At 38.9% G+C, this 23,814-nt stretch overlaps 1 protein-coding gene across 5 annotated transcripts; it reads left to right on the top strand.

Moving 5' to 3' along the window:
• Window positions 1-586: 586 nt before the first annotated feature.
• On the top strand, window positions 587-21,933 carry kiaa0513 (KIAA0513 ortholog). 5 transcript variants are annotated; one of them, XM_029433867.1, is made up of 15 exons: window positions 630-698; window positions 1,175-1,242; window positions 4,205-4,321; window positions 7,349-7,908; window positions 9,259-9,358; window positions 9,615-9,688; window positions 10,058-10,128; window positions 11,004-11,211; window positions 11,310-11,350; window positions 11,480-11,552; window positions 12,502-12,579; window positions 14,272-14,301; window positions 17,681-17,761; window positions 19,125-19,219; window positions 19,576-21,933. In XM_029433867.1, the coding sequence occupies exons 4-15, from the start codon at window positions 7,535-7,537 to the stop codon at window positions 19,623-19,625; spliced, it is 1,275 nt and encodes a 424-aa protein (XP_029289727.1). In that variant the 5' UTR covers window positions 630-698; window positions 1,175-1,242; window positions 4,205-4,321; window positions 7,349-7,534; the 3' UTR covers window positions 19,626-21,933. The 5 variants fall into 5 exon arrangements, with proteins under 5 accessions (XP_029289726.1, XP_029289730.1, XP_029289728.1 ...); XM_029433868.1 differs by lacking the exon at window positions 1,175-1,242 and having other exon boundaries at window positions 622-698; XM_029433869.1 differs by lacking the exon at window positions 4,205-4,321 and having other exon boundaries at window positions 650-698.
• Window positions 21,934-23,814: the final 1,881 nt, after the last annotated feature.

Below are 23,814 nucleotides of genomic sequence, written 5' to 3' on the forward strand. Positions count from 1 at the left end.
CAAAAAAACACAATAGCAAGATTCCTAATGTCAATTTTTAAATTTCTCATTAGTATTCCTACAAGGGTAAATTCACTGGTTTGTGCTGTCCATTTATTGTTTTTTTTAATAGCAAATATGGCGGCACATTTTCCCCAGTTTTACAAAATACAATACATTAAGCACTCATATAACAAGCTTAATCATTATAATTGTTATTATGGCTTAGAACTAATTTGGTTTTCCCAATAATAAACAATTGTACTGTACGTTTAGGAAACTCCTTAATCGCCTCATCTTACTTGTACTTTAATTTTAACAATATAGAATTAATAGTTACCTTTTTCAAAATATTTGACAAAAACATCACCAAGCCTAATCTAATAGTTTTTACAGTTCAGACAAATACATATACACATATATGTATTGAATTGTGTGGGCGGAGGGCAATAATAAAATAACTAATGAACCCCTTCCCAAAATAGAATTTTTCATTTTTGTATTATTATTTCATTATATAGGAAATATCCGCTAATATTCATGCTACGCAGCAGCATGTCTCATTGGCTTGCTGCCTGTCGACGTCATTGGGTTCCCCCCTCATCGTGTTCGCCTCCTTTTGCACATGCGCTGTTCTTCCTCAAGACCTCAGCAAAACCTACGACGCACAAACAGCAGTGAGGACAGCCTTCTTCTCCTGCCAGCACGGGACATTTCATGTACGTACAGCTGTTACTTATGTTGTTATCTCATAAAATACCAATTTACAAATTCGACACCTCTTGTTTTACGACTGGTTAACGCCATTTTTGAGTAGCTTTTATGTTTCATTTAACGTCAATAGGGTCACAGCGGAGGGTTAATTGTCCTCTTCTCGTGATATCTTGGCCTTTATCGTTTAGTTACAGTTGTTTTGATGTGTATTTAGCTTCGCGTGCAGGTATGCCTCCATTACTGACGTGGGGTATCCCTGTTTGCATGAAAATGCAAGCACTTAACGTTACAGGAAACGTCAGCCTTTTGGCTGTGTTTATTCAGTGCTGCTTCCTGAGCTGTCAGTGCGCCAGGTCCAGCAACTTCAACTCACTGGTCAACATTTGTACTCTAAATAAGATGAGGTGTGCACTGTGGGAGTCCAAGCTCCTGTTTCTTTCATACGTGTTTAATTCCTTATATCTTATTTCATTCACGACAGATCTAGATCGCTTGTCCTCTATGGAGACAGTGGAAACCAAACCTCATTCAGTAAGGGTGAAATATAAGGTGAACTTGCTTATTGAGAAATATATTTACCAACTAAAATATGACACAAAGCGTTTTGTAATTTGTTTTAAGACACATTTATATTCGGTAGATGTATCATCTACCAAGTACATTGCATTTGTAAAAAATGACTTTTGTCATTTGTGTTTTGCAACAGGCTTCTTCTAACTAAGTCGATAACTGCACCATGGTCGGTTGTAGCATTGTGTCAAATAATTATATTTTAGAACGGAAATGCTGCTTTATATTACTGCTACGTATCGCGCAGTCAGCATTTGAGAATACCTCCTCTTGATTTGCAACTGATGGTCTGATAAACAGTGCATTACAAAAATATTGGAGTCTGGCATGACGTTCTCTCCATACTTAATAGAATAGCTGGCACATAGTCAGATGTCACATAATACATACATACCTTTAAAACGGTACATAATAACTCTAGATAGTAAACACTGCACACACAGGACACTGGTCTGTATTAAAGATGTAGGAAAGCATGTAGCCTAAAGCCATTTTACACAGTTATCATTTCTAGATTAATCACAAAACCCTATGCTACACTTTTGAATGTTCATTCACACTACTTATCTAGTTCAATTTCCATTTTTGTTTGGTGGATAACTTCCTCTCTGCAAAAAAAGAAGGTGGAAACAGTCAACAGCAATGTCTCCAGAAATGATGACCCTAATTATGAATCTAGATTGATAAATAGATTGTCATAGGTAAAAGGAAAAATGTGTATTTTTAATTTTGGATAAACTGTCCCTTTAAAGCCAAACCCTGGTGGTTTCAGTTTAACGTTATTTCATGGTCGCTGTAATGGATAAGGTCCACCATACTCCATTGCTTTCATGTTTACTGACATGATGATAAAGTGCCACTGTTTTTCTGCCGCCAGAAATCCAGCGTGTCCTCTGAAAACATATTTAGTGTTGTTGTGTTGGGAGTGTTGCCTGCTATTTCAGATTACATCTGTAAGCACAGTCCCCAAAGCTGTTACACAGGCCAACTTGATATTCTCCACCTAACATATCTGCCATCAGCCACTTCTGCTTGTCACACATCTATTGTAGCATCTGATGTGAGGTCGTGCAGTTCAGCTATCACACTCTCCACTCATGCTGTGCTGCTGTGTACCCAAACTGTGAACTTTAAATGTACAATTATAAAGGTATTTTGTTGCAAACAAACCCTATAATTAATAGTAAATCAATGATTATTTGGCGAGGTGTTGGGATAGTTGGCTTTCAAGCTGTTTCGTAAAAACAGTTGTCATAGGCAGGCATACAAAGCTATGCCAGAGAGCAGAAGTTCCTAATTGTTTGTGAGAAAAATGGGTAAAAGTTATTACTGCCCCTGTTAATGCCTCTAACCAGTTGACACACACAAACAGTTATTTCTGATATAGTCCAATCTTGTTTGGGCCCACTAGAAGAGGACCAACATTCCTGCACTGAGAACACTTCACTCCCTTACTTCACTGCTGCCTGAAAACGTCTGATCCACCTCAGCTGGAGGACTGCTATCCCGCAATCATTTCGGAGACTGATACTCAATGTTGGTTCAGGGCAGTCATGGAAAATAACTTAACTCCACTTAAGGATAATGCCGGTGTATTACATTCTTATTTACATGTGTACATTACAGTAGCTACAGTACAGTAGCAATGTACCCATGTTCAGATCTCAACATGCCTTTCTCACAGCAGCTGTTTTGACTTGTCATAGTAAGACAATACTTTGATGGATACCAATGATAGAAACAATGGTCAATATTGCAAAATAAGACGTACGTTGTAATATATTGCTTGTTCTTTACTTTAGCATTGCTTTTTAATGCTACTTAATACTTCTGTTCATTTTAGAGTGACATGTTGTTATCTTAAAAACAACTACCAGTATATATAAGGTAGTTCAAATGACTTCCACCGTTACCATACAACATGAAATGCTGCTTATGTTAATGCATCAGTAATAATAATAATAATAATAATAATATAATAATAATAATAATATAATTTTCTTAATGAATTAAATGCAGTACTTTAATTGTACTGAGTACTTTTCAATGTGGTATTGATTTTTTGCATGCTGTTCAGCCAAACACGCTTCATAACCACAGAACTTTATTTTTAAATCAAGTAGAGATTCAAAAGTTTCCAAAGATCCCAAAGACGTATGTCAGGTGGAATTTCAGGGAGATGTGTAAGAAATTACAGAACAAAGAAGAGTTGGAACAAGTGGATAGAATATTTATTTATAATACTGTCGGACAGCGTGGAATAGGATTATAACAACATTAACACCACTTAGAAGGAAGAGAAGTTGAAAATGACATGTTAGGGCCTTAGGAGAAAATGCAAACAGCCTTGTTTTCATATTCTTCCAAAGTATCAAAAGTGGCAAGATAAAGAATGTACTCACTGCTTTTGTTTTGGTGAATAAGAGGATACTGATCAATTTACCCTCTAAAATTACACAAGAAAGCCAAAGGATTGTGGGTCGGGGAAGTCCCAAGTTGGGTATTGGTTCCCACCTCCATCAGCTTTGTTCAGGATTGCTTGAGAGTGCACTTTAGGTAACAGACTAGTGGCCAAAGAAGGACACTTTGAAAGCACCTTGCCCCCATGCAGAATTCATATTCTATAATAATGTATCTGACATAGAAGAAAAGCTGATGTATTGCTTTGCATTTGCCGCATGTTGCTCATAAAGCCGGAGTGACAGAGATGAACTGACACCATGAGTGTCTAGGGATAACAGCGCCTTGCTTTTAGCTTGCTCAACTGATGTTTTTGTGGACAAGTGTGCTGAACAATATTTCCTGGGGGTGGGAGAGGCTCGAGGGCACGTTGCATAACTGAGTTGGCTTCCATGTGTGTATTTACTGAGTCCGTGTGTGTGTGTGTGTGTGTGTGTGTGTGTGTGTGTGTGTGTGTGTGTGTGTGCCTTTGCTGTGGTAGGACACATTAATCAGGCCATATGGCATCATGGCCTGCAGGTGATTGTAATGCTGCCATCCATCCTCAGCAAGGACTCTTACTGAGGTCAGCTCAGGCCTTCAGATAAAAGCTGTGAGGGTAAGATGTGAACTGGTGAGATCTCACAAGATGTCTGTTATAGGAGAGATGGAGAACACATTACATATATACTGTATATATACACACACACACACACACACACACACATATATATATATATATATATATATATATATATATATATATATATATATATATATATATATATACTGTATATACACATATATGTGTATATACAGTATATATATGTGTGTGTATATACAGTATATATATATATATATATATATACTGTATATACACACACACACACACACACACATATATATATATATATATATATATATATATATATATATATATATATATATATATATATATACTGTATATACACATATATGTGTATATATATATATGTGTGTGTATATACAGTATATATATACTGTATATACACACATATATATATACACACATATATATATATATATATATACTGTGTGTATATATATATGCACACACATACATCCTACAATATCGTCTCCCAGTCCTACTCCCTCCTTTTTTCTTTCTGCCTTTTCCTTTGTGAACTGGAAACTGATTTGAATTAGTCCCATTAAGTATTGTAATAGATAATTGGACCTCTGATCAAGAAAATACTAAAGTATCCTATGAGGAAGTTTTTTATTATTATGTCAGACCAGAAATCCTCCTCTGCTCAGCTAAACATTGTTATATATATTCTATAGCTGATTGTGTCCACTGATCAGCATCAACAGGAAGCTTTGCATGTATTTATGCACATAACCGTTTGAATTAAGAGTACATTTTTATGTGTGCTCAAAGGAGTCAGTGTCAGGCGTAGTTTGTCTGCTTTGGATAGAGATAAACGTCTGGTGAACAGTTCCCTACTGCTCAAACATAAATCCCTGTAGCTGAAGGCAATCTTTGTTTCTTTCGCTTGCCTTTGTTATTTATATTTAGTTGACTAAATGGCGCAGTGATAATATAGTAATGCGGTCAGAGCTGTACATTTACAGAGTACTTTACAACGTGTTCCAAAGTGGCTCAGCCAATCGTAATCAAGGACCAGAATTATCCGTTTTTGTTTTGTTTGTGTTCAAAACTTTTAATTCAGTTTTAAAATATGTTGTTTGTAAGTTTCCCTTTCATTTTTACAACATAGTAGGTGCAGTTTGGCCTGTCTGACGCATTAGAATAGTAGCAATAACCACTCATAATGCCCATTTAATCGATTGATAACATTCGAAATGTGTTGCTCTCGTCTGGTATTGAGCTTATTGACAGCTGTTGCTTGTAAAAACAATCAACCAGTCAGAGCTTTGTCGGAGGGAAAACAAATGAGGGTCTCATTTTCCTCTGCCAAAGACTGAAAACGGTAACAAGTATTGATGAGATTAAAGCAGCTGTACAGGTTGTTTAAAGGCACCAAAATATCCGCTCTGTTTATCCTTAATGAAAAAGAGATCTGCATGAAAGAGATGTTAGTCACTACTGATTGGTTAGGGCGAAGCAACCAAATAACCACCCTTCCAAACAGAAATTGGCTGACATGAACACGATGTCAGACTAAACAATATATTGGAGCAAAATGACAGTAGACCTTACAGCAGATGTTCAGACTGGTGTACGTAATAACTTTATTGAAGTGTCCGGTGATCAAGCATGCACAATACCAGGACGCTAGAACTGGCTTACCTTAATGGAATGCTGCCATCATTAATGTTATAAACAACACCAGCGCTTGTTCTACTGTGACATAATGTCCACTGTGAAAAAGTTAAATTAGTCTGATTGTCATGCTATGGGGAACGCACTAATAACCAGGGACATTAATAATGGCTCTGTTCCATTGAAGTACACGAGGGAGCCAGCATTTACAAGAGCAGGCCCTTATGAAAGTTATTACTTAAACCCATGGTTGTCCTTCTCTGGTGAGTCCTATAGACTGAAATGTTATGATGATAACACATCTCTTTCCTCCAAGTTACTTCCTGGTAGGCAATCTGTTGTAATGGCACAGGTGATAACAATCAGTAGGAAGGACAAAATTAACATACTTCCAGATTGTGTCATGTCTGAACACTTCATCCTCTAAAGATTGACAAATTGAAATGTAAGAGTTAAATCCAAACAGCAGAGAGCAGTATTGTGTTCAGAGAGAACTGGACTCACTAATGTCACATCTTTTTCTCTCCTTCACAAAGATTCAGGGTGTCAAATTGTTAGTCCTGTTTACAAGTGTGTTGTGTGTCAGCTGATCGGTCCACCACTCTGAAACAGACTGAAATATCTGGACAAATATTGGATGATTTGACATTCATGTTATCCTCAGGATGACAGGGCCTTCTCTGCCTCTCTGGAACGCTCTGCCTCAAACCCTCAGACTCCTGCTCACTCACCACATTCTAATCATCACTTAAGACTCACCTGTTCAACTCACTGTTCAACTCCCTTTGTGCCTTTATTTATCTATTTTTTTTTGTTTGTCTTTGAGTTTCCAGAAAAGCACTATAAAGGTCAAATGTATTATTGTTATTATTATTATTATTAATAATAATAATAATAATAATAATAATAATAATAATAATGTTTATGATCCGATGACTTGTAGTCCTTAGTTCAAAATTTGAATTTCTTTATTATGACCAAGTTCCTGCACAACTAATGACTCATCATCTGTGACTATTTATTGTTATTTAGCTAATGTTATATACATATACATATAGCATATAAGCACACTAAACTAAGATGTTGTTGCTGGTGTTAGCATTAACGTCCGAGCACTCCAGTGTCTAATGCCTAGTCCACAGTTTTACGCACACACAGACACGTGCACACACACACACACACACTCTCACTCACTCACTCACTCACTTACTCACTCACTCACACACACACACACACACACCCATAGCTCATTCTGACACCTTTGTTCCTCTATAAAGTGTAAGAGTAACTGTACATTTATATGTAAACATGTGAAAAGTCCCATTAAACTGAATGTAAAAGAAGATCACACTGCTAATGTTCTCCTTCCTTTGTTCACAGATGCATATGGTTCGTGAGCTCACTTGATGTCGGCACCCTCAGGGTGGGAGGGTCTTGCAAAAAAAGACAGTTGAATCCTCCAACTAGCACCCACATTTGTGACCCCGCTCATGTTCCTGCAGAGCACAGAATAGCTTGTTCTAAAGACACTGTTGCAGAGCTAAAAGGAAAGGACTTATTTCCAACATGGAGGGTGTAGCAGTAGACAACCTAATAGACTTTGACCTGTCCTCAGAGGCCACAGCTCTTAGCATAGAAGGAGGCCAAACAGACATTTTCTCTCCAGAGCAAGCGCCTTCCATGGAAGTAAACCAGCAGCTCTTACTGCCAGAGCCCATGGCGCCAACCAAGCCCAGCTCTCACCACCAAGAGGAAGGAGACAATGACAGCGATGCTACAGAGTCGGCAGACAGCGAGAACGACATGGACCCGCCCTCTCACATGTGGGATCTGAGGAGGTCGTCATCTTCGTCCGCTCACAGTGGAGGGGACGCTGACACGGAGACAGTGGAGAGGAGGCAGTTCATGAAGGCTTATGTGGAGAAGGTGTTTCATGGAAAGTAAGGAGCAAATGTTTTTTTATTACATCACAGGTCATTTATCAGACGCTCTTATCCAGAGCGACTTACAGTGAACTAACTACAGGGACAGCCTCCCTGGAGCAGCTCAGGGGTATAATGGTGGCAGCCTGGTATTGAACTCACAACCATCTGGTGTTGTATTTGGAAGCCGAACCACTAGGCCTATGTGCACTAAAAAAGAATAATTACATCAGTCAAAAGCAACAGGATTGACAAAGCAAGTTCTTGCAGAATATGGAAGTACAGCGTTTACAATACTTATAAGCATCAATGACTCTTTATTGTAAACATTGATAATTGGTTCAGTATCAAATCTATACATGGAGGGGCGTCCCGGTAGCTCAGCCGTCCCATATACAAAGGCTTTGTCCTTGCCCACAGCAACTCTCCCCTTCACAACCTGCACTTCTCTATCATAAAGGCATGAAAAGTCCAAAAATATAACTTAAAACATATATTTTTTTAAATGTATACATGGATATTAATCATACACAAAAATGTTTGCAAATAAATCAGAGCTGTCAATTTAGTTTGGAGTGAGATATTAAATATATAGTTCATAGTAATAGTCAGGGGCATCGTGAACAGGATCACATTGAACATTTAAGAATAAACCTCTGAAGGAAAAGATTTAATGATAGTTTAACAACAACGACATTTGATTTTCCCTTTTAATGAAAAAACATCACCTTGGACATGATCATAGTCAGGGTCATTCTGAAAAGGACTCCATCGACATTTTCAGCAACCTCTGAAGAAAAACATTTATTGAGAGTTTAAAAGTGAGGACATTTTCAATGTTTGTCTTTAAAGGAATAGTTTGATGGCTTTCTTGCTGAGAGTGAAAAGAGAAAATCGATGCTACTGTTATGTCTGTGCTGTATGCTAAAAGTCAAGCTACAGCTAGCAGCCGGTTAGCTTAGCACAAATACTAGAACCGGAGGACACAAGTGGCCTGGCTCTTTCCAAAGGTTACAAAATCCCATCTAACTCTCGGCAGAACACTTCCACAAATGTTGAACTATTCCTTTAAAAGTTCCCTGGATTACCAGTTTGTTTCTTGGAGTTTAGCTTGGTGGTATGAAAACAAGGTGTGCCACTGCTGAGTGATCTTATCAATCCAATCCAAACTTTATAAACAGCTCATGTTTGAATGTTAAAGGATTTAATTCCTATGTACAGTTCTGTTTAGCTGTCAGATAGTGATATTTTCTGAATAGTCAAATCAATCTGAATAATCATTAAGTTGATAAAACCAGCTGTGGAGCGACTGTCTATTCACAGGGTCTGTAAATTGGTGTCATTAGTTTTTGGACCATGTTTTCACAGGGAGGACTTTGACCAGGAAGAGAAAGCTCGTTTTGGAGAGCTGTGCAGTGGAGAGAATAGCAAAGGCAGGGAGTGGTTTGCCAAATACGTCAGTGCACAGGTGAATATGGGCAAATTATGAAATGGTAACTAGTCGGACGTCATACACAACCTTTATGGAAAACAAAACTTGCACATTTTAAATGCATTGGCCAAGGAATTTCATCTTCTTGTTGGACCCCTACATACATACATTTAATCACACATTCAAGTGAAAGAATGCCTACATTAATGCAGGAAATCAAACTGAATCATCTTGTAAATGTCTTCATACTAAGCTTTCCTGAACAAGCTTCTCTGTCATACTGTGTTCACAGCGCTGCCACTCCAAATGTGTGAGTGAGGCCACCTTCTACAGACTGGTGCAGTCTTTTGCAGTCGTACTGTTTGAGTGAGTCTATATGTGGTTGACTTTGTTGAGACCAACATACTGTAATCGTCTCATCCTATTATACTGTAAAGGTTAAGGCCGGTGATAAGTTATAAAGCTTTGTTATTGTCATCTTTCCGCATGAAAAGACAAAAGTCTCTTGATGCCAAACGCTACTTTAAACAAGTAGAAATACTGCATTTCGTGGGGAATATTGACTGTGGTGGATTAATCCACATTTGACAACACCTATTAGTAGGATCAACTCATAATGGGTTGTGTCTTTTCATGGGATTTGTAGACAATGAGAAAAATATATCACCTTCTCATCCCTTCAGTGAATAAGCTCCAGTTAAAGACATACATTCTAGCAGTGTTTTGTGTTTACAGATGTTACCAGATGGATGACTACAGCCCAGCAAAAAACCTCATGACTATGTGCTTCACATACTACTACACTGGTAAGGTGTAATTCAATCCCTCTCACATCTTCACACTGTATCTGGCATGGATGTCACCTTAGAGTGAATCTTCTTATCAAACTGTCAGAGTTCCTTCTGTTTTAACATAAACACAGCATGCTGTTGAGCCTTCCATTGCCCAAATGTAAAGCGAAACCAGAGCTCTTAATGTAAGTAAGTAAGTCATTATTTTGAGATAAGTAAGTCAATACATTTTTAAGAAAGTTTGTCATTGTTATTATTTGTCTTTCTTTTGGATACTTACTCTACTTTTTAGGAACTAAGTCATTATTTCAAGATACTAAGTCATTATAATGACAATGAATGGCGGAAAAGGGCTTTCATACTCCTCACTGCTGATTCAGAGAGTGTTAGCACCAAAGGTGTGGTTTCTCTTGCAGCAACACCACAAACACATATGCAATGTCTTTCTGGGGTTGCATGACAGTCATGTTTGTGTAAGCAGGAAGCTTGGAGTGATTAGTGTGCCACTGTGGCACAGTACAATGTTTCAACATCCGTCTGCAGGCAGGTCTGCTATAATTATCTTTTTACACATAAAGTAAAGCTACACTATAGGCAACTTTGCACAGTGGTGAATGGCTAAGAAGGGCAGGCAAACAAAATTGAAATGAACCTTTCCCAGAGGCTCAACAACATGTAGCTGTTCGTAAATGTTGACAACTGTACAATTTGTACTCTGTACGCTGTTGATCTTAGGCCAAGGACAGCACAGAGACATGGAGTTAAAAAGACAGATTGGTGTTCGAACACAATGGCCTTGTGGGGTTTTTAAACGTTTAAAACAATGTTTCAATGATTCAATATACAGATAGATGGCAGCATTTTCAGCTCTCTTCTCTTTTCTTGTTTAGGGAAATCCCAGCCCTCTCCCTCAGAGCTGTTGGACCGTGGTGGTCCTCCAGCTGGTATGGACTCGTACATTAACAAGGCCAACTCCTGGCTGTCTGTGAAGAAGGATGCCGCTGAGCGCCTCCTCAAAAACAAATCCAAGACTGATGTTAAAGGCTTCTTTGGAGGCCTAGAGAATAAGCTGAGGAGCTCAATGGCCCCCAAGACTGAGTGAGCAAATACCTCCCCTCTTTTGAATTATTTTCATTAACACAGTCAAATAGTGTTTTCATTACTTCCTCTTTTTCTTTACCACTTTCCATTTCTAGGGATGGGGAAAGCCCTGTTGAGACAAAGCCCGAATCACCAGGTACAGTGCACCAAAAATGTCTTAGGCTGCTGTTATTACAGTGCAAAAAAAGTCATTTCATTCCACTTTATAAAATGTGAGATTTTTTGAGCTGCACCGGTACCTGTCATGTGTTCTCTTCCATCCCAGTGTGTGAGGCTCCAGAGGAAAGGAAAGGAGAGAAGGTGTACCTTTACACCCACCTGAAGCAGCAACCCATCTGGTAAGCTGAGGAAACTCTGACCACATAGAACAGATACAGGAGCTCTGAGCTTCAGCATTACTGTCCTTAATGTCCAGCATATTATTATGATGACAGAAGCTAAATGCTCCTCTGTGTTCACCAGCGAGTTGTTACTAACTCGTCTGCTATTTTGGTGCTGGACAGGTAGCGCACAGTGGACTTTTAAAGCCTTTTCATTTTAAAAAGCCTTCTGCTGCAGCTGAAAAGGATGCTGTGAGAGAGATATCAATGAACCAAAACAGTTCAAGTTGGCAGCCATAAAACCAAAACAGAAAACACTGAAAGTTCTGTCATCTGACATCTTGTGGGGTCCTGACAGGAAGCACTGAAGTATACTGTGTTTTGATTACATGTTATAGAAATGCCTGGCCATATTAAACATGCATCAAAGTAGATAAGGATTAAATAAAATATCACAATATTTTTGACCAAATATCTCAATATCAATATTGCGACGATATTGTAGGGATTTGCTGCTTTTATTTACACAATAAAAATGGTAAATAATGATTAGAAATGTGCATATAACCGCTAAGTGGGTAAAGGCAAATAATAGAAGAGCTAGAACAGTCTGGTACGTTCAGAAAAGTACATCACATTGCTGTAATGCAGCCTGTAAAACCAGGAAAAGAAAACATCTTTATGCCATATTAAGATATAACAATATCCAAAATCTAAGAAGATATCTAGTTTCATATCACGATATCGATATAATATCGATATATTTTCCCAGCCCTACATCTAAGCATTGCAGTATGAATCATATCACAGCTGAGTGACCCTCTGCCTTCTTGTCTGCCTGGAGAACTTTGATGTGGCAGGTTTAACCAGAGTGATTGTTGTATGATTTCCTTCTTTGCATCTCAAGTGTCTTAGTGAAGTAGGTGAGACAGGAAAACTCTAATATGTCATCCCTTCTCTCTGTCAGGCATACACTAAGGTTTTGGAACGCTGCATTTTTTGATGCCGTCCATTGTGAGAGGAAGAAAAGATCACCAACCACGAGGTGAGTCTGGATGGGAATCTAGACAGATATATAAATGAAAAAGAAAATCTATAAATATGTTAATATAAACATGTTACGATGTTGTATGGATTGTGGACGAAATGTAGTATCTTTGAAAACAGTGGCTTGTTGTTCTGTGTGTGTTCCTGTGTAAATGTATGTGTCCGATAAATTTACATTAAGGTTGGAGATCCAGTAGTGCTGACTTCAGCAAAGAGCTATATCTAAAGACAAATGTCACAGTGCTGTTCAGTACTGCTGATAATCTCATGTTCCCCACACCCCCTCTCCTCTCCTGTGCTGTCCCCTCCTCTCCTCCTGTCCTTTCCTCTCTTCTCCTCTCTATCCTCTCCTGTCCCCTCCTCTCCTCGCTCCTCTCTATCCTCTCCTGTCCCCTCCTCTCCTCGCTCCTCTCCTCTCCCCTCCTGTCCTCTCCTGTCCTCTCCTCTCCTCGCCTGTCCTCTCCTCTCATCTCCTCTCCTCTCCTTTCCCCTCTTCTCCTCTCCTCCTGTCCTCTCCTGTCCTCTCCTCTCCTGTCCTCTCCCGTCCTCTCCCCTCCTCTCCTATCCTCTCCCGTCCTCTCCTCTCCTCTCTTCTCTTATCCTCTCCTCCTCTCCTCTCCTCTCCTCTCCTCTCTCTCCTCTCCTCTCCTGTCCTGTCCTGTTCTCTCTTCTCCTGTCCTGTCCTGTCCTGTCTTGTCCTCTCCTCTCTATCCTCTCCTGTCCTCTCCTGTCCTCTCCTCTCTTCTCCTCTCATGTCCCCTCCTGTCCTCTCCTGTCCTCTCCTGTCCTCTCCTCTCTTCTCCTCTCATGTCCCCTCCTCTCCTCTCCTGTCCTCTCCTCTCCTCTCCTCGCCTGTCCTCTCCTCTCCTCGCCTGTCCTCTCCTCTCCTCTCTTCTCATCTCCTCTCCTTTCCCCTCCTCTCCTCTCCTCCTGTCCTCTCCTCTCCTGTCCTCTCCTGTCCTCTCCTCTCCTTTCCTGTCCTCTCCTCTCCTTTCCTGTCCTCTCCTCTCCTTTCCTCTTCTCTCCTGTCCTCTCCCGTCCTCTCCCCTCCTCTCCTATCCTCTCCCGTCCTCTCCTCTCCTCTCTTCTCTTGTCCTCTCCTCCTCTCCTCTCCTCTCTCTCCTCTCCTCTCCTCTCCTCTCTCTCCTCTCCTCTCCTGTCCTGTCCTGTCCTCTCTTCTCCTGTCCTGTCCTGTCCTGTCTTGTCCTCTCCTCTCTTCTCCTCTCCTCTCCTCTCCTGTCCTCTCCTGTCCTCTCCTCCCCTGTCCTCTCCTCTCTTCTCTTTCCTCTTCTCCTCTCCTCTCCTCTCCTCTCCTTTCCTGTCCTCTCCTTTCCTCTCCTCTCTTGTCCTCTCCTCTCCCATCCTCTCCTGTCCTCTCCTCCCCTATCCTCTCCTCTCTTCTCTTCTCCTCTCATGTCCTCTCCTCTCCTGTCCTCTCCTTTCCCTTCCTTTCCTTTCCTCTCCTCTCCTCTCCTGTCCTCTCCTCTCCTGTCCTCTCCTGTCCTCTCCTCCCCTATCCTCTCCTCTCTTCTCCTCTCCTGTCCTCTCCTTTCCTTTCCTCTCCTCTCCTCTCCTGTCCTCTCCTCTCCTGTCCTCTCATCTCCTCTTCCTGTCTACTAGCTGTTGTTGTTCTCCCTCTTTCTGCATGCTGATTTAACCCTTTGTCTCCTTGTGCCTTGCTGCCGAGCAGGGGAACGCAGGATGAAGAGAAAGACAAGAGGTCTGTCCTTCTATTTGTCCACTGCCCTAAAAAAATATATATTGTCAAAGAAAAAGCAGAGTTTAATCCAGGTGAAGAGGAGAAGAAGGGCAGAGGCAGCATCTGGTACCATCTATCTATGGCTACTATCATGGAGGTCCAGCGTAGTGGTTGTCCCCTTTCAGATTTAGCCATTATTTAAAAACAAAGAGCTAGCTAAAAAAAGAAGAAGCATTTTCTGACATTGTAGAGATTTGTTACATGATTACATGATGATGATATTCAGCTCTTCCCTTTTTGGCCATAATCTGAACATGAAGAGCTGTATTTAGAATGTACACACCTAGCCTAAACGAGTAGATCTTTGACTTTCAGGGCTAACTGTCATCTCAGCTTGGTGGCTAGCTAAGATGACAGTGATGGTTTGTGGTGCATCACCGACAAACAGTTATTATGCTATTTCATTAGCATACTTAAGAGGAAGTGGAGACACAGCAAAGCGTTTACTGTAAACAGTGCAGGTCTCAAAATATTCAAAAGAAATCTACTTTCCAAATATTTTATGAGGAAGGAAATGCATTTAAAACGTGAATGGTCATCAAGGGTATTGAATGTGAACATAACTGTTAATTTACAATGCAACTCTACTGGGTAACTTTAAATGATAGAAAGCCATCTTTAAATTTAAAGCTATCACAAAATAGAAACTGTACATGTTAAAGCCTGAGAAACAAAGTAATAGCCAGTTAGAAAATAAAATTTAACTACAATTTAAATAGAATATCAACATTAATTTACTGTAAATACAATATAAAAAATATTTATTGATCCTTAATTAATGATTTAAATACAGAATAAGAAGACCAAAATATTTTTTGTATTTGAGTTTATTAAGACATAATTTAAAGGAAAATATGATTAGTACAGTTGTAGCTTTTAAACATGTTTTAACTGATGATAATTAAACATGGTACAGGTCTATGATTGTTGTGATGGCACTCTCCAGACACTGTCGTTGAAACGGATGACAATATGACCGCAAGACACATTCTCCTCCTCAGCTCTGATGGGTGGGACTGAGAAACCATGTAAAACAGAAGAAACATCTAGAATAGTTGTGAAAAGTATAAAAGGCTGAGGCAGATATTGAGAGATGTGATGGATGACAGGTTGATTTGAGAGCCAGTGGTGAAGGCTCAAAGTCTGGGAGTCGCCCTGGGTCTAACTTACAGTTTGTCAGATGCGCTCTAGTGAGGAGTGATAGGATAGTCTCTAATGGTAGCGTTAGACTGTGTTGTGTATAAATGAAAAGATATATAATCTGCTTAATCACAGCAGGGCTATAATGTCCACATCACTAGAATAAAAAACGGAAGTGGTTTGCTTCTAATTCTAATTGGATTACTGTATTTGAATAATAGTTGTTTTTTTAGTGTACCATATTTGGTTGTTTAGCTTAATATGAGGTAGTCACTGCGTTCTATTATTGTATTTCTGTGTTTTCTTCATCTTTCTGCACTTGGCTCGTGTTGGCATGCCGTTGTGATTGTCTATTGGGTGATGTGATTCACCTCAGTATTCTACCATGCTGCTGTTAAAAGGATCTAACAGTCACACCCACAGTTAACATCCTGAAAGTGTAAAATGACCTACATACCTTGTATAATGTCTGCTATGGTGTTTATATCCAGTGTAGTCTGAAGTGTTTCTGCCTCTTCACAGCTCACTGCATGTTCACACCATCCATCTCCTTGCATGTGATACTGTCTTTCTCCCTTTAGTGTCTCTGTGTGTACTATCTTTGCTTGCTTCCATGTTTCCACTGCAGAGTGATTGCAGGAAGATATTGTACATGCCATAAATAGAAATATCTTACCAAATATACTGCAGGTAATGTGATGATCCATAGAGTAAATGTGTCTGCTTATTGTAGAGCCATATCTGCATTATCAGTTATATTGTTGTACTACAGTCAACACAGCTTTTTTTTCTGGACAAGCTGCAGGGTTCTTTTTGTATAAAAACACTAAGACCCCATTTCCACCTGGTATTCCCATGCAAACTGACTCCTTTCTTTTACTTCTCTTAAAGCTGCATCATTTTAGTTTTTGGCCACCTGGGGGCAACCTCGACTACACTGAAATGACAACATTTTCATATTATCACCTCATAAATTTACTGTGGTGTATGTATTAACAAACAGTTGCCTATTTACACAACCAGCAGACAGAGCAACGTTAGCATTAACTGTTGAGTCATGTTTGTGTCTACCTGATGAGTGTAAGTCAGATATCCATTCAGTGTTTACCTCTGCTTTGGTCTTCAGAGGGAAATGGCTCCATAAGCCGTTTGATCCTGGGCAGGTAGTGGACAGTGAGTTTATAAGAGATTGGTTTTTACAGTTGCCTGCTGCTGCTTGAAATGAGGTTGATGAGAGAGGAGCAAATTAGCAAAAAGAAAAGGAAGCTTAGTAGATCTCAGGCGAACACTGGGGTAATTCTCTGTGTAATGTGGAAGAGCTCGCTCCACATATTCATTTGACTCATTGTTGATATGAAAGTATTGATTAGTGCAGCGTTAACATTAAAGAAGCCTTGTGGATATATTACCACCTTTCACATACAGAACCCTTCTATGGGGGTTTTCAAAGAGCAATCTGGGAAGCTTTCTAATAAAAAAAATAAAAAGCAGTGAATGCAGATGGGATCAAATAAAGGTGGGATAAGCAGAGTTCTGCAAATTGGAAGATTTCATCCCAGAATGATCTGTTGGACTAGATTCACTCCATTAAGTAAAAAAGTGATACTACTGTCATGTTACTTTATGATTTCATAAACATGTGTTTTTTTACTGTGTTGTCGTAGGTCTGCAGTATAATTGTATTTTTTTGTAATTGTATTAAAGAACACTTCTATTAGTATACAGTACATCAACATCCTCTCGGTTATTTTGACTCATGACTTAGTGACGTTGGTGAGTTCAGGCATGGAAACATTTTCCAGTGTACTAAATATTAATTTTTACAGTAATACACGGCGCGTTTCATCCTTTTGTTATAATGATGATTCTTTGTGAATTAATCATTTGTTGTTTTATTCTTTTGCTGGTGGCTGGTTAATGTGTTTTTTAATGTTTTAAGTGTTTTTCTTATTGTTTATATGTTTTATGTGAAATGGAATCTCTGTTTTTGCATCCCATTACAAAATGAGCAGTTACAGGGATGGATGTCATAGATTTTTTAAGATCCCATTGTCTGTGAAACCAGTGCTGTCTGTGGTTTCACTTTGAAAGTCAGCATAACATTGACCGGTGGAAATCTTTTGACGCCCACCCCTGGCCTGTTTCTGTACAAATAGACACTTTGGAATTAAGCCTGACTCCCAGTGTCTCTGTGCTGCAGGGAGAAGTGGTGTCACATGACCCAGGAGGAGAGGGACGACCGCTCCAAAATGGATGAGAACATCGCCTTCGGCCAGCTGGGGTTAGGAAGCTGCTGCAGTGTTGTCTACTTTCTGAACTAATACAATGGAATAAAGCCCATAGAGGCTTTGGTTTCGAGCTGAGAGGAGTTTCACCAGGTTGATTAGGGTGGCCTTCTAGTGGTAAAACAATAATATAGAAGAGAAGAATGTGTTACAAGAACTGTGTCTGCAAGCGCCATGGACTGCAGACCACATCAGCTTTAATACAACTATTATATATTTCCTTGTATAAACACATCATAAATGAATAGACAGACCATGAAGCAGAATATAAACCTAAAAGTCAATAAGTAAATCATATTAAAAACTCAAAATAGCCCAGAATGTTTTCTTATTATCGGCCAAATTTCTTGCATCTCAGTCATAAAACAACTTGGACTTCTACACCGACCCCGCTACATTCAGTCCTTCACCGAAGCACTCATCGCAGATTTGTTTACTTTCAGTGTTGCCAACTCCTCAGTAAGGAAAGTATCTACTGGTAGTCCTAAAAGTCGCTAGAAGTTGCTAAATGACCCCATCGCCTAATTTGCATAGTCAACAATTTGCATGTAACTGTAATGGACGCTGTAGGAGAGAGGAATAACGTCGTGGGAGAGACAAAAAGTGTGTAAAAAAAACCTAAATATGGTTAGAACGACAGAGCGCACTCACTATGGCAAAATATACTGGAAACACCAGCTGCTCAGAAAGCTGGAACTCCCTCCCTATAGATCTCTGGAAAACAGAGTCCCTCACACTGTTCCAGTCCCGCCTTAAAACCCATCTCTGTCTACTCAAAGCCACCCCCCCCCCAACAATCCATGTCTGTTGATCATCTTTATTTGTCCCCCTCTTATATTATTGTAAAGCGACTTTTGAGTTCTAGAAAAGCGCTATAGAAATTAAATGTATTATTATTATCCATCCATCCATCATCTACCGCTTTTATTATTATTATTATTATTATTATTATTATTAATAAAATAATTAATCACAATGATTTTATCGTGATATCTATAGAAAATTTGATTTGATGTTATCAGTCAAATTCATCTTTAACTTTGTTTATCAGCGTTTATTTAGTTTTTTGGAAAATGAATCACTCTCAAAGAACGAGTGTAGAGAAGAGGAGAAAGACTCTGTGACCATAACTGCACAAAAGTGTGCGAGAGCTGGATATTATCATACGTGTATTAACACAATATTAATATTTCACTTTTTGAATATCAATACTGGTATATCGCCACACCCCAAATTCAACCACACACTGTGTTTCTTTTGCTACTTAATGAGACATCAAGTTGTTTGTGTGAACATATACTGTGTTTGCAATCACTTCAGTTTGTACTTGGATGAGTTTGGTGCTGTGTGTATTTTCAGGACATTCACTCATAACATGCTGGCGTTTGGTCTCAGTAAGAAGCTCTGCAACGACTTCCTGAAGAAGCAGGCAGTCATTGGGAACCTGAATGAAGGTACAGCATTAAAGGAATAACTCAAGCTAAAACGCAACAAATAGTCTCTGCTCTCAGCCCATTTACTTATTTGGTAGTTTTAGATGTAAAGTACCTCATTGTATTCGGTTGTAACTCACAAACACAAGCAAACTCACTAACTCTAAATATTTTGTAAGCTCCAGGATCTCCACAAAGGAGAAACTGTCCAGTTACTTTCAAACCACTTCACACACACCAGTCTATAGCTCTAATCTACTGTGTGTGTGTGTGTGTGTGTGTGTGTGTGTGTGTGTGTGTGTGTGTGTGTGTGTGTGTGTGTGTGTGTGTGTGTGTGTGTGTGTGTGTGTGTGTGTGTGTGTGTGTGTGTGTTACAGAACAGTACAAGTTGCTGAGTGACTACATAGACAAAATGGCGACAGAGTGACTTTGAGGACTACAGGCTGCATTCCAAAGTCTCCGACAGACTGACAGCACACATGAGCAACTTCTTTGCAACTCAATGACCAACTCTCCTTGTGACTGTTGCTGCATTTGTGTTGTGCACTGCTGAAAAACAACATGACCTACTGTACTGAACTGTGCCATTGTTGTAGCAAACCCTGTCCATTTGGCAGCGCTCCTCTACACCCGGTCCTGTATCAGCGATAATACACCAGCTGGTGCATACTGTAATATCTATAACCTTCACTGCAAGCTTGAGAAAAACTAGCAGCATAAATTGAAACCATCCATTATAAAACCTCAGTATGGCGCACATGATGTATGATGAATGATATATCTTGGATGCTGGGTAACTACATGTATTACATGTTAGTGTAACACATCTAACAGCATCTGGTAAACACTACATTAAGTATCGGCCTTGTAACATTTACATAACATACAGTTCAAACCGGACGTGGGAATAATAATGCACGCCAATAATAACTTGTAGTGCTTTAATGTGCTATTCAAGTCTGTATCCGATTTGGCATTACAAACAAAAACCACAGCTTTGACACATGTAACATGTAACATGTAACCATATCACTGGCAGGAAACAAAATCCCTCTAAGCCTTCTCTTCGTTGGTTTAGTTCAACATCTTGAGAAATACGCTTATTCACTTTCTTGCAGAGTTGGACAAGAAGATGTATTCCACTCTCCACGGCTGTATGATAACTATGAAGCTACAGTAAAGAGGCCGTTAGCTTAGCTTTGCATAAAGCCTGGAAACAGAGAAACTGCTGGTCTGGCTCTGTCCAAAAGGTAACAACATTTGGCCACCACTACCGCTGTGTTAATTATGCTAAGCTAACACAGTGAGTCTTTCTTCTGATCAGAGACATCTAATACCTATCTCTATCACATGTTAACACTTTTACTTTGGCACACATTTACAAATCTAGTGGTATTCATTTGATGTTTTTTAATTAGAGACTTGATTACACCCTTGGGGACATTATAGACTACTTATCTATCCAAAGTGCCTTCCATGGAAGTTAATGTCTTTGTCTTCTGATGCTCTATTGCCCGACGAAACACTCATGCAGAGCTTGTAATGATCACTCTATTACACAGTCCCTGCAATTAAAAAAAACTAACAATTCTGCATTCAAATAAAAAAAAGTAATAGTTTATTTTCAATTGGTTGAGCATGTCGCCTGGAAGAACCCGGCCCACCATACACATTCTCTCCGCTCTTGCTGCATATGTATCTATCTGTATATCTATATCGCATGTGCAAACAGCATCAAGCAAATGTAAAAGTAGGGACTGAACTGTGAAGTTACATTTGCTAATTGTGCTTCTTCATCCTACCACTGCGGGGTAGCCTTGTGTCTTTCAAAGCACTTCTCAGTGAGAGATTCCTGAATTCCTGAAAAGTCCTTAGTCTCAAGAATATATCGATGTGCATTTTTAAATAATAATATCTGGTTATCTACATTTGAATTTCAGGATAATTCACTTTGTTGCAGGTTGAATCCCATTTCAGATCGATAATCTGTTTTAATCTATTGTTTCGATGAAGTCATTTTGTAAATACTGTACATATTTCTCTGTATGTTGTAAGAATGTATTATGTGCTGCTGTTTGTGAATTGCAAATGTATGATCAATGTATTTAATTGTACATTGTGACAATTGTGTCTATGAGGAACATAAATGTCTAACTGTAGTTCTGACCCTGAAGTGCCCCCACACATCCAACTTCTGTTAGACAAGCTTTCAAAGTATTTGCATATCGTGTTGTGCAATAATCTTCAATGTACATGTAAATCATTCCTTCACAGCTGAGTGACATGTTTTGAGCCATGCGCATAATAATCATACAAATGATATTATAGATCATATAGAAAGCCTTACAAATGTGCTTTGAATCCATTTCTAAACCTTTGAAACATATTGTGAGACATTGTGCGTGATGGCAAAACACCCTTCATGCCCTGTTGTGTTTTTCCTCACGTGACCTTTGACCATGTTGAAACTTTACCCTTCTGGCTTGGTTGAAATATTGAAATGTATATTGTACTTGTTAGCTCAGCATGAGCCATTTGCACTACATGTATCTTATAAATATAATGATTTATGTAACATTGATCCCTTTTATATTTGTTCTGCATGACCAGTGCATGCTCTCTCTCCAACATATCTATTGCTAAATGTTGACGGCAGTTTGTCTTTTGTATCGAGGATGAAAATACTATTTTAACTGTATTGAAATTTGTCATTAAAGTAGTACATTAGGTTTTTATGGGATTGCCCTTATGATTAACAATGTGGTCTCCAAAGCGTGTCGCTTTTTGCGTTGTGAGGGGAAAGACAACCCTGTCTCCTAAAAATAACATTCAGATTCAACAAAACTACATTCCTAATTAAGTTCAGGCAAAACTACTTGGATAGGTTTAGTAAAATATCATGGTTTTTATTTAAGTACATCATTTTTGGTTTCACACGGGACACAGCGTTCTGATGGGTGTAAGTCCCAAGTTAGTTTGACCCATCCATCATGCCTGACCTCCTCTTTATTTGGATTTAGATTAGAAACATAATATTAAAAACATACATAATCTGGGAGAAAATACATTCCCTTGAAATGTAATTGAAAATGCAGTTTATTTTTGTGGGAAGGTAATTTTAAGAGACCAGGCTGCGTTGGTAGCAGCTACTGTATATATATATATATATGTATGTGTGTGTATATATATATTTATATGTGTATAGATATATATATATATATATATATATATATATATATATATATATATGTATACAATATATATATATATGTATACAGTATATATAGATTAGATATATATACATATAGATTCTATATATATATATATATATATACATATATATAGAATCTAGGTGTATATAAATATATATATATATATATATATATATATATATATATATATATAGAATCTAGATATATAGATGTGTATACGTATAGATACAGCATAGATAGATAGATAGATAGATAGATAGATAGATAGATAGATAGATAGATAGATAGATAGATAGATATAGATCAATAAAGCAATGACACTTTATTGATCTTTGGAAACAATGTTGTTGCAGCAGTTAAGATGATATCAACTCAATTCAATTCAGAGACTAGATTTTTAAAAATACTGCACCCTTGCATGTTCTTTATGTATGTATGAAAGACCTTGTATATGCTCGATATGAGTATGGTGATTGGGACCCTCTGTAGCAGTAAAATGTGCTGCCCACACTCTGCCATTTCCAGCTCCCTGTATAAATAAACAGCAGTCACACTGCCTGCACTCTGATTGGACTCCATGTAATGAACTGTGAAAGGCCAGTCAGCAGTGTCACACCATGAACACCCTCCTCCATCTAATTAATACCAGACCTCAACACACAGACACAGTCATGCAACATGCTAGTCACCTTTTGTCACTTTCTCTCCACATGCGCCTCTACATGCACATATTGAAATCTGCACATCCTGTCTCGTCTAAAATAATGTATTTCATCAAGTTTCTTCTATGTGTGTCTGGACATCTAAATACTCTGCAATTGTGCTGTAGTTAATGTGTAAAAGGTGCAGATGTTGCACATCTTTGTTGTTGTTGTCCGTCTTCATGAATTCAAAAGTTTCACTTTTTTCTTTGCTACTCATTGATTTCTTGCGTTCTGCATATATATATATTAAGATTTTCTACTTTTAGAAGCATTATAGCTGGCAGGCTGCAGAAGTAAATGTTTGGTTGTTTCTCCTGCAGGAACTTCCTCTCGGGGCCAGGAACCTTTTCAGGAACTTATGAAGTTAGAATAGCAGTTATGTAGCTTTGTGGAAAATGCTGTTAGTGTAAAACAAACTCCTTTCCAATAAGTCCTCAGTCAGCAGAGACTTCTTAGACTTGATTTATTCTTGACACTGACTTCCATCAAGGTCACGAGTGTCTGCACGGCCAAAGTGACGTGACACCATCAGACACTCTTGGAGGGGGGTTGTGCGACGGCTTTGAGCCTGTCCGTGCATATCCAAAGTGTACTAACTGAACAGACTGAGAAAATTAAGAACTTTGAGGAACTTTGAGAACTTTGAGTTGACTGTGAGGAAAAACCCATCCAGAGCATAACGTCTACCTTCCCATACAAC

Source organism: Cottoperca gobio, chromosome 6, assembly GCF_900634415.1.
Source record: "Cottoperca gobio chromosome 6, fCotGob3.1, whole genome shotgun sequence".
Lineage (NCBI taxonomy): Eukaryota > Metazoa > Chordata > Actinopteri > Perciformes > Bovichtidae > Cottoperca > Cottoperca gobio.